This window comes from Rhyacophila brunnea, unplaced genomic scaffold, assembly GCF_057557595.1.
Source record: "Rhyacophila brunnea isolate RB1 unplaced genomic scaffold, BYU_Rbru_1.0 scaffold_15, whole genome shotgun sequence".
Classification (NCBI taxonomy): domain Eukaryota; kingdom Metazoa; phylum Arthropoda; class Insecta; order Trichoptera; family Rhyacophilidae; genus Rhyacophila; species Rhyacophila brunnea.
Window position 1 is genome coordinate 23,007,962 of NW_028232806.1, and position 11,760 is coordinate 23,019,721.

General features: G+C 36.1%; 1 protein-coding gene and 1 long non-coding RNA gene across 2 annotated transcripts; both read left to right on the forward strand.

Annotated features, from left to right (window-relative positions):
• The first annotated feature begins 1,461 nt into the window (after window positions 1–1,461).
• LOC147075060 (uncharacterized) lies at window positions 1,462–7,530 on the forward strand. Its single transcript, XM_085943297.1, has 5 exons — window positions 1,462–1,604; window positions 2,613–2,728; window positions 3,614–3,708; window positions 4,593–4,706; window positions 7,504–7,530. Exons 1-5 carry the CDS (start codon window positions 1,462–1,464, stop codon window positions 7,528–7,530), a joined length of 495 nt encoding a protein of 164 aa, XP_085799423.1.
• Window positions 7,531–9,439: 1,909 nt separating this feature from the next.
• On the forward strand, window positions 9,440–10,989 carry LOC147075061 (uncharacterized). The gene is made up of 3 exons (XR_015070067.1): window positions 9,440–9,617; window positions 9,803–10,028; window positions 10,341–10,989. It is a non-coding gene; the product is annotated as an uncharacterized LOC147075061 (long non-coding RNA).
• The last annotated feature ends 771 nt before the right edge of the window (window positions 10,990–11,760 follow it).

The window sequence follows — 11,760 nt, forward strand, 5'->3', positions numbered from 1 at the left end:
AGATGTTAGAATGAAAATTACATTATATTTCAGCGTTTTATCGACTAAATATTATAATAAAGCTTAAATATGTATATTATTATGCATAAATGCGTATTTTAAGATAGTATGAAATTACAAACAAAATATTAAGTAAGTTATCTGCTAAGTATAAATGTTTTAGTAGTTTGATTGATAAACTACTTAGGTACTGGGTGCCGGACGAAATCTCGAAGGCCGAAATCCCGAAAGCCTAAATCCTGAAAGCCGAAATCCCGAATATCGAAATCCCGAACGCTGAAATCCCGAATGGCCGGAATCCCGAAGGCCGAAATTCCGAAAAATAAAAAAAATACAAACATCAATAATTGCGCAATTTTTGCAAGAGACACAAAAACTCATTTTTTGTGGAAATATAAAAAAAATGTAAAATACAAACATCAATAATTGCGCAATTTTTCTAAGATGCACAAAATCCATTCGTTCTACAAAATGGTCTCTCCTGAAAAAATTGCGCAATCAGAAAAACCCATTTTCCGAAAAAATGGGATTTGTCTCTTACAAAAATTGCGCTCACGATTGCGCAATTATTGATGTTTGTATTTTTTCATTTTTCGGGATTTCGGCCATTCGGGATTTCAGCATTCGGGATTTCGGCCTTCGGGATTTCGTCCGGCACCCAGTACCTAAGTAGTTTATCAATCAAACTACTGAAACATTTATACTTAGCAGATAACTTACTTAATATTTTGTTTGTAATTTCATACTATCTTAAAATACGCATTTATGCATAATAATATACATATTTAAGCTTTATTATAATATTTAGTCGATAAAACGCTGAAATATAATGTAATTTTCATTCTAACATCTAACATTATTTTTAATATTTGTTGTAAATATAAATAAGTACCCATGTATAGACAATAAATTAATTGATTATGCACATCTTTAAGTTTTAGCGAGGGAAGAATTATTTTCTTTTAATAAACATCATAAGGCATAATAATTTTTCTCAATCTATATTAAAAATGTGTCAAGCGCGAAATGTATAAGGTACGACTACTGAGAAGATAGAAGCATATTAAACTGACTTGCTTATTTACTCCAACAAATCGTAACGTACGTCTATTCCTTTGCGCATTTAATTCAACTGTGCGGCGTCCAATCTCCCGGAGGCCAGTTGGGTCGGCGTCGAATTGGGTCGGCGTCCAATTGGGCCGGCGTCCGATTGTACCGGCGGCCAATTACCGGAGGCCAATCGGCGGAGGCCAGTTCGCGGTGCCAAATCGTCCCATTCCCTAAATTATCATATTTCATTAATATTTACACATGCTGTCTTTTTATTGTTATTTGTAATTAAGATATATTTATACATTTGTATTTATTGTGGATTATGGCGCATTGGCCAATAGCTGTAATGCCGTAATACTCTTTTTATAAATAAATAAATAAATCCCACCACAGGCGTAACAGGACATCATGTGGTGGCTCCAGGTGATAGGATCCTCAGTGTTGACACACAGAACGACATTCAATCACTTCTTGACGACAGACGCAGCCGACACAGGCTGGGAAGCCCAACTGAATGAACACCACCTATCAGGTACGTGGAAACAAGACCGGTTAGCATGGCATTGCATTCCAACAGGAAGGAAATATTTTCAATTCAATCTCGGGTATAAGCAATCATAGGATTAGATCTCTCCATACCACGTTATGCTATTCTAAGTTTCTGGATCTCTCGTTTACTGGCACTCAGCTCGAACAGGTGAAAAGCTACATCTATCTGGGACAACAAGTGTCTATAGATGGATGTATATTATCTGCTTCTGCAGACAGACAACAAAACAGTGGTGGCATACATCAACAATGAGGGCGGCACAAAATCTGTCACCCTCCTAAACCTATGCCGACAGATACTAGTATTTACCAGTCAACATCACGTTAACTGCACAATACCTCCGCAGAAATTACAACTGCGTGGCAGATCATCTCTCCCGCAGACAACTCATTCCCGAATGGCACCTCATGAACACCACAACCACCCCCCCTGTTTCAAAGATGGGGAGTTCCCGAGGTGGATTTATTCGCATGCGAAACAGCATATGTCGTTGCAACATACGTCTCACGAGATGTTATGCCGGCGCTCCATTGGCACGCAAGTCAGACGATTTACAGTCTTCGGACTTTTTTTTCGCGTGGAGCACCCCAGGTCTGCGGACTTTTTAATCCGCAGACCAGGCTCGTTGGATTTCAAACATGTTTGATATTTTACTCGCCGAGCCGCTGAAATTCGTACGTTCACCACGCTTTACCGTCACATTATTTATATCTATGCCGACGGACGACAGCGCCATCATTATTTTACTGTCATTCAAAGTGTTCGGACATCTCACAACGATAACAACAATGGTAGATCTACGAGTGCATTCGAAAAGTTTCTTGGAAGATTTTATTAGTTGTTTTAAAGACAACCCATCGTTGTGGAAGACGACCAGCCCACTATACAAGAATCGTGATGCCAAGTCCTTGGCGTATGCGGAACTTTTGGAGATTTTAATCAAGGTGGAGCCGCAGGCAAGGGTCGACGATGTTAAAAAGAAAATACAGACATTGAGGTCGGGTTACAGAAAGGAGAGAAATAAAGTAAGGACATCATATCGAAGCGGAGCCGGCACAGACGCAGTTTATCTACCCAAACTGTGGTACTATAAAAATTTGGAGTTCTTGAACGACCAAATGGAAGGTACGTAGGAATGCTTTAAAGCTATTTATTATACACGTGCAGATTATAAAATTGTCGTACCTAGCTCTGAAAGTGACATCGCATTAGATTAGCTACTATTAAGCAATTAAAACATACAGCTATGAATCATTTCTAGTCACAACAAAATTTCTTATTCTTTGCCGAGGTAGGTAATAAATAATAATAATATATAGGTACGAGGGAATGCTTTAAAGCTATTTATTATACACGTGCAGACTATGACATTGTCGTATCTCTGAAAGTGACATCGCATTAGATTAGCTACTATTAAGCAATTAAAACATACAGCTATGAATCATTTCTAGTCACAATAAAATTATTTATTCTTTGCTGAGGTAGGTAAGAAATAATAATATATAGGTACGATCATGGCGGTGGAAGCGCGGCTTATTGAGTTGTGGTCGGGTCCCAGGTTCAAATCCTGGGTCTGACAAGTACACATTGAATTTCAATTTGTGTATGAGTCAGAGTATGGACCTAATATGTTGAGCAAGTGGCTGACATCCATTTCTCGTAAAAACAAAATCTGTCAATACAAACCTCCACTCCGTGGAGGTCCATATTATGATCGGACATGGTCGAAAGAAGAAGAAAAGAAATGATCATAAAATCAAAAATCGCTCGAGTTAGGTTCCTTCAGAGACAATCAATAAATCGTCAATCATCAATCAAAATTAATGGTACAGTTTGGTTATGAGGAATACAGCGGAAAACACATTTTGAAAATACCCGATATACTGGATTACACCAATTATACCAATATCAATATTAACCGTATGAAGGAATGGGTACTTAGGGGAGAGATAATAAAAAACAAGTTTGAGTATTATGTTGTATTTTAACAATTTACATTTTGTTTTACAGAATCGAGCTCAATATCCAGCATGGTGGACGATTTGGAAAACATGTCTCCTGATGAGAGTTACTCCAACTCGTTAAACAACGAAGATTGTATTGAGGTAAAACATTTTAACTAAATTGTTACATTGGTTTAATTTATCTATTGCTTATCATACTTTCTTGCCATGTGACAGCCCCGGTAGTATTAAAATATTTTTCGAAATCTCCTCGCGCTTTCTTAGCATTGGCAGTCGAGTTCCGATTAGTCGTTGCTTCCAAAGGCGCTAAGGTGTCCTGTGACCTCAGTCCGAGCTCTATTAAACCTGTCTCAGGATTTTCCCTATCAAGGTCATGAGAAGGAGTATAAGTATGTGTTGATTTGCGACGAAGAAAGTTGTGCAGCACACAGCAAGTTAATACAACTGTATTGATATTTTCAATTTTCATGTTTATTGGAGCTTGAAAAATGCGGAATCTAGCAGCTAAAATGCCAAAAACATTTTCTATAATTCGCCTGGCTCTGCATGTCCGATAATTATATATTCTTTTACTGTGATTTAATTGCCTTTGTGAATACGGCTTTATGAAATCGTTACGTAATGCAAAGGCTTCATCGCCAATATAAACAAATGGCAGTGCATCAGAATTAGCAGTAGGTTTTTTTGGTGCAGGTATTTTTAATCTGCCTTCGTCTAAACGTTTGAAAAAATCAGATTTTCTCAGTACGCCTCCATCAGAAATATGTCCATTTGTTCCAACATCAACATAAATAAATTCATAATTAGCATTTGCAATCGCCATCAAAACAATGCTGTGGAAATGTTTGTAATTATAAAAGTGGGAGCCGGCGCCTGCAGGTGGCACGATTGCAATGTGTTTCCCATCAACTGCGCCCAGGCAATTTGGAAATTGCCATTTACTATTAAATTCTTCTGCAATCGTCTCCATTTCTTCGTGCGTATCAGGGAACTGCAACAAAAAATAATCAACATTTTATTTACAGATAGAATATTCGCCTTCAACATCCACGTTGTCGACTACTCCAAGGTCGAATCTCAATAGAGCACCAGAACCCCCATCGTTCAAACGAAAAAAATCGAATGATAGCGCCAACAAAGTCTTAGAATTAATCACCGACAAACTAAGCAAGACTGAAGATGAATTTGATGTTTTTGGCAAAATGATGGCCATGAAACTACGATCGATGTCACAGGGACAAAGATTGCTGGCCGAGAAGCTGATGCATGAAGTTGCCTTTATGGGACAAAGTGACAAAATAATGCCAGCAACTACTGTTCATACTCAACCAGTTTATCGTATATTAAGCAAAAATGTACAAAAGCCGGTATAATAAATTAATGTTTTTTGTATGAATAAATATCTTGTAAAAATATTTGTTTTTTTGTTTGTTTTTATGCCTATAAACCTTAGCTTAAGCGATACAACAAATGGTAAGTATTTGAGCTATGTTAGCAAACCTATATTATTATGTGGCATCATTTAGAAATCAAATTCCATGCTTGCTTTTCGAAGAATATGACTAGTATTACAATACATTCAACAGGAATAATTAAGCAGCTTGCTTACAGCCTATATGGAGAGTCCTGGCTAGGTACAGCATTCTAATGGTCTATTGAATATTTAGCATGTCAACGATGGCCTTATTTGTGACTATATATATACCTATCTCAAATGCATCTTGTCTGCCATTCTTATGATGTTGCCGTCTATGATTTATATAGGTAAAACAATCCACTAAGCGTTCACTTTATAAGACCAACCAATGTCTACTTGTTAATGATATATTTGTAAATTTGCCCAACTTTATTAGATGACGTATAATATAATACACACCTTGAAATATTCTCCTTTCAAAACGTCAATGATGACTTGGCAAGTTTCGGGAATTATCTTGCCCAGAGTTTGTCTTCCAATCGCAGTTCTACAATGCAAGTCAGTGAATGTTCCGCCGGCAGCCAAAAATCGCAGGGTTGCACATAATCTATCATGAGGAGAAATAGCTTCCCTCATCATAGTATTTTTTTTTTTTAATAAATGGGGAGACCAAATTATACAGTTCTGTGTATACATCCTCCGACATTCGCAAATAATTGCGGAAATCGCTCGGTTGCAAACGCAATTCTCGTATTAAATTTGTGTGGGATAATGTCGTTCGTTTCCTTATCCAATGTTTCACCCAGTATTTGTGTACCCTTTGCTTCGTTATTACATTATCTGCCACCCAATAACCCAAAAAACATAAAACGTCGGTATCATTTAACGCCATCACGATTTAACTGTCAGATATACGTATATTATCTATGCTGTCAAAGTCGACTGTTTTACTCGTCAAATTAATTATATACTCGTTTCGTTGAACGTCTGTTGGCCAGTAGCAGAACGTAGAAAAATCTGAAGACTTATTGTCGTCGGACTTTTGGCTCGCCAATGGAGCGCTGGCATTACAGACAGTGGCGCGCTGTTTCACGACGCCTTAAGCCGAGTATAGGACTTCAGACTGGCGTGGATATTTCCCCCACCAAACTTACTTCCACTAGTCCTAGCGCACCTGAACTCAGCAAAAGGGAAGTACTTACTAGTGGCACCGAGCTGGAAATAATGCTTTTGGGGAGTGGACTTACGAAAAAGGGTGATAGTACTTCCTTATACAATACTTCACCTACATACGACACTAGTAGGTACGGAGACCAACCGTCCACCTCCAAGGACCCAGGACCTGTCCCTTTTACTATTGATAATTTTGGGTGGGGTGAAATAACATCAAATTGAATGGTGGAAGAAAGGGCACTCCTTACTTCCAAATGGCGGCCTTCGACTCTTAAAACTTACAAACCAGCTTGGAACAAATGGAAGACAATGACATGGTGTAACACGAACCTAATGGATCATAATAGCCCTCAACAAATGAAATTGGCCAGATACCTAGGCTACTTGCACAACACGGAGGGTTTGTCGTACAAAAGCATCCTGGTGCATAAGTCAGCCATAGCCACATTTTGTAAACCGATGATCATTGGAGATATCAGCATCAACGTGGTAGCACAACACAGTATGTTAAAGGCAATTTCGGAGCATAAAACCAAACCCGTCAAACCACCGATTTGGGATCCAGGACGAGTGGTACCTAGATCATCTTAGGAAAACAACACCGGTGGAGTACAACCTATACGAAACGTCTTGCAGGACAGCTACTCGGCTGCTTCTCGCATCGGGCCAAATGTTCATGACCTCACACTACTCAGTAATAGTAGACAATGGATTAGTGGATAAAGGTGACCACATAATTGTATGGCCAATATTTGGCGCAAAGACAGATACCGCCAAGCATCGTCAATCGGAATGGAAGCTAAGCGCTTCCACGTGTCAGAACATCGACCCAGTATTCTGGTTGCGGAAACTCGTCTGCATGTCAAACCCAAGGAGAGAGGAAGGTGGGGATATTTCGGAATTATTTATATCTTCAAGAGGACCACAAAAACCAGCCACCAGGACAGTGATAGGGAATTGGATAAGGTCATTGTCACATACAGGAATTTGGCATACCCAACACCAGGTGATAACAAACAGATATCTCAAGGACTTCAAAGTTAAATTCGAATAATGAAAAGAGTTTTACCTACCAATAAAACTCTTATTATTCGTGTTGACTTTGAAGTCCAGGTAACTTCTACCTGGTTCCTTGAGCCATATCATAATGAAGACAAAGGAGTCCCAAACTCCCTACATAAAAAAAGGGACGCGCGGGTATGCCCAGTAAATAAAAAGGGAGAAATGACCAACGACCAGAAGAAGGAAATTAAATTAGTAGAATAACACCTCACGCGAAGAAGGAAGAGCAAACCCTATCTCAAGGACTTCAAAGTCAACATGAATAATAAGAGTTTTATTGTTAGGTAAAACTCCTTCATTTAGGTTCGTAACTTTCAACCTGAATCAATCAAAACAAACTAAACCATAGACAATATACGTACATATTGTATGAGTAGAAAATAGACCGGAAATGGTTTGAGATTTGACGTTTGGTTCAGTGTATCATTGAAAATCAAACCGTTCTCGAACTATCAGAAATGGTTTGACATGAAACGTCAAACCAATTTGGACGATCCATAGACTAATGGAAATCTGTCAAAGTGTTGATAAACATAAGTTCGTATCATTGAACCTGAACTGAACGAATCAAATGGCACGTTGGATTTATTTGATTTGGAACCGTTTGGTAGAATGTCCACGGAAACGCTTTTCTGACAACTAATTAGTGTTGCCAGTACTTAAAATTAATTCATAATATATTAGTCTCTAAAACAGAAACATATTTGAAACGTCAACTTGTTATGAAATTCTAACCTCCTATCATGGTCTACAATAATACAAATTTAACAAACTGTCGTATTCATTCATTTTAAATATACAAAATATAAAGAATGCTTCATAAATAGGTAGCCATTTAGTTAATTTATAAGATTAATAGGTATGACGAGTTTTTAAAAATTACTTTTGATTAGAGCTTTTCATAATTATTGACCACTTGTTCATGTCGACAGTATGATATTGTGACTTAGACGACAATCGAAAATATTAAATTCGTTAGGTAATATAAAGATCATTCCGGGTTGATTTAACACAGTTTGTAGTTTAGAATCTCCGTTACAAAATATAAATAAAATGAAAATAAATTCTTTGTCTGACATAATAATTATAGTAATGATATTAAATCGAACTTGCATAGAAAATAGTGCTGGATTTTGAGATAATAACACCAAAAGCGGCGCCTTGTTCGCGTATGGTTACTTATGAATAATAGGTATTGATTATTAATCTATAATACATATAATTCAAGTGAACTCCTATGGTGTAAATATCTAACATATTAATATGAACACCTCACGATATATAAATGCCGAATAATGCTTATCAACACTTTGACAGATTGCCATTAGTCTATGGATCGTCCGAATTGGTTTGACGTTTCATGTCAAACCATTTCTGATGGTCCGAGAACGGTTTGATTTTCAATGATACACTGAACCAAACGTCAAATCTCAAACCATTTCCGGTCAACTACAATTTGTATGTATATTGTCTATGGTTTAATTTGATTTGTTTCGTTCATGTTGAAAGAAACGAACCTTATTCGGCATTTATAAAATACCTATATCATAATATGTCCATACCTATTAATATGTTAGACATTTACACCATAGAAGTTTACTTGAATTATGTAGGTATATTATAGATTAATAATCAATACCCATTATTCATAAGTAACCATTTATTCATAAGTAACCATACGCGAACAAGAAGACGCTTTTGGTCTTATTATCTCAAAATCCAGCCATATTTTCTTATGCAATGAGTTCGATTTAATATCATTACTATAATTATTATGTCAGACCAAGAATTTATTATCATTTTATTTATATTTTGTAACGGAAATTCTAAACTACAAACTATGTTATATCAACCCGGAATGATCTTTATATTACCTAACGAATTTTATCAATTTAATATGTTCGATTGTCGTCTAAGTCACAAATCATACTGTCGACATGAAAACAATTAAACAAGTGGTCAATTATGAAAAGCTTTAATCAAAAGTAATTTTTAAAAACTTGTCATACCTATAAATCTTATAAATAATTAACTAAATGACTGCCTACTTATTCATGAAGCATTCTTTATATTTTGTACATTTAAAATGAATGAATACGACAGTTTGATACATTTGTATTATTGTAGACGACGATAGGAGGTTAGAATTTCATAACAAGTTGACGTTTCTCTTATTACGTACACATATGTGGACGTGTTTTAAATATTTTGACTAGTGATTTGAATGGATACTTGAACCGCATTTGACTACAGTAGTATAGATAGTATATTTTTCTACCACTAGAGCAAAACACTAGCATATGTAGTTTTAAAATAATTTGTTATTTTGACTTTGAAGTGATGGATAATTATTATTTGCAGAAGACAAAAATGGCGGCTAAAAAGTCAACTCTGACAAGTAAGTGGTTTTAATTAAATATTAATATTTATTTCTATTAAAAACCAATGACGTATTTTGTAAAATATTTTAATCATAGTTTCAAAATTAGGTAGGTACACACATGTGTAACTCAGGTCTTAAGTGATATATTTTGACATTACTATATCTGATTTATTGAGGTTATATTTTTTGTTTACATTTAGACGAATCCTTGAATGGCCAGCATATTGGTGATATTTTGAATGATAATGATGTCGAAGTTGGTGTAGGATATAACCCTGACGATAGTAATGATGTTCACATTCATCTCCTGGGGCCAGATGATGACTTTATCCTGGAGAACCAGTAAACTTTACTCACTGCTATAGGCTGAGATACATCCTCCAAAATCACAATCCAGGATCCTACCTTGGCTTATGAAACCATAAGGTATCAATACTCATATTATATTACTTTATCATTTAGTCATAAATATCAAACTTATCATTTTTATTAGGCAAGTGCATGCACTGCTAAAAAATCAATTAAGTACCAATTAAATTGATAAAGTTTGTGATGAAAGGGCTTTGTGATCTCCATATTGACGATTCGATGGACAAAATAATATACTTACTTAATATACCTAGTAATTAATACTATTGGCCATTATGTAGTATTTATATTCCTGGTGTTAAATACTTAATAAATAGGAATAAATGTATCGATTAATCCATAATATTGTATTTTTTTCTATTGTTTCAGTACGCTGAGCCTAATAAGATGAATGATGCTGAGCTGAAGAGTCCTGTTCATGGCCACATATGGATTCTTGGGTGCTGGACTCCAACTGCTCTATAAATTATTCCCCTTGTGGGGAAGTGAATCTTACATATCTGGTGAAGATATGATACAATTTAATCTCAATGCTAGCGCTGTAATATTACTTTGGCTTCCCAACAACTGCTCTTGTACATCTACACAGATGACTTTTTTTACCAGCTTCAACCTCACCGATTTGTTATTTCAGGCCAATACATGTTACGATTCAAAGAAGACGAAGAACGATATGCATCACTCAGTCAGCTGTTGTAAAATACTGATTACAAGTCGTTGGGCCGCATTAATCTTCACAGTGGTGTGTTTGCCTTCACAGGACATCAAGCATGTAAGCTGTGAGGATCTTTGACCACTGTGGACATGGACATGAAATTGTTTGCTCATTGTACATGCAAACTTATAGGCAAGAAAATATTCACTGTAATTGGAATACTTCATAGTCATAGAAAATCAGACTTGCAAACCCTATGATTTGGTATGAAAGTCACTTAGGCATCATTATCATCATCGATACAAGGTCATCCAAGAAACTCTTCACCATTAGCTTCAACAACACACCGAGTAAACACAGAGCTACTTCTAAAGCAAAGAACGGTTGTACCTAAACCTATTCCCTGAAGTGCCCTAATTAATGTGTATTATTTTAGGGTTTTGACCGTTAATGTACTATATTTTTAATCTTAATAAATATAATTTTCCAATCACCATTATTTATTATTATGATTATTGTATTATTTTTGTAATAAAATTGTATCATTTATGGATATCACATTGTTTTTCTTTCATTTCATTGTTTGTACTGTATCCAATATTGTACTCTATTGTGACCTGAGATGCACGTAGTGGATTTTAGTTAAGGCCGTACATCAGTTGAGGCATGGTCTAAAAAGATTGTGGCCAGGCGATGCGCGGATTGCGGGTCACGGGTGCAAATGATGCCTGTTAAACGAAATATTATTTGTCATATAAATCCAACATACGTCCATTTTATGTTCAGTTTATTGTTATATTAGTAACAATAATAATATATTCATTGACATGTTTTCTTTTAAAGTAAATGGGTAACGTTGTTAGTCATCTTTACACGATTTAAGAAATAATTGGCCCGTCGCCATCACGAAGCAAAGTGACGTATTTCCAGCTCGACGTTCTCTCACTGAATGCGAGCGAGTCCAAAATTTCATCGCGCCTATAGTTTAAAATTATTTGCCGTTTCACTGATGTGTCACCTTAATATAGTAAAAAAAATATTTAAAATTTTGTGGTCTTAAGACTATTCATTGAACAAAAAAATGCACACATATTTTTTCTCATGACTGGTTCTATCTCGGGTCTCAAGAGATTG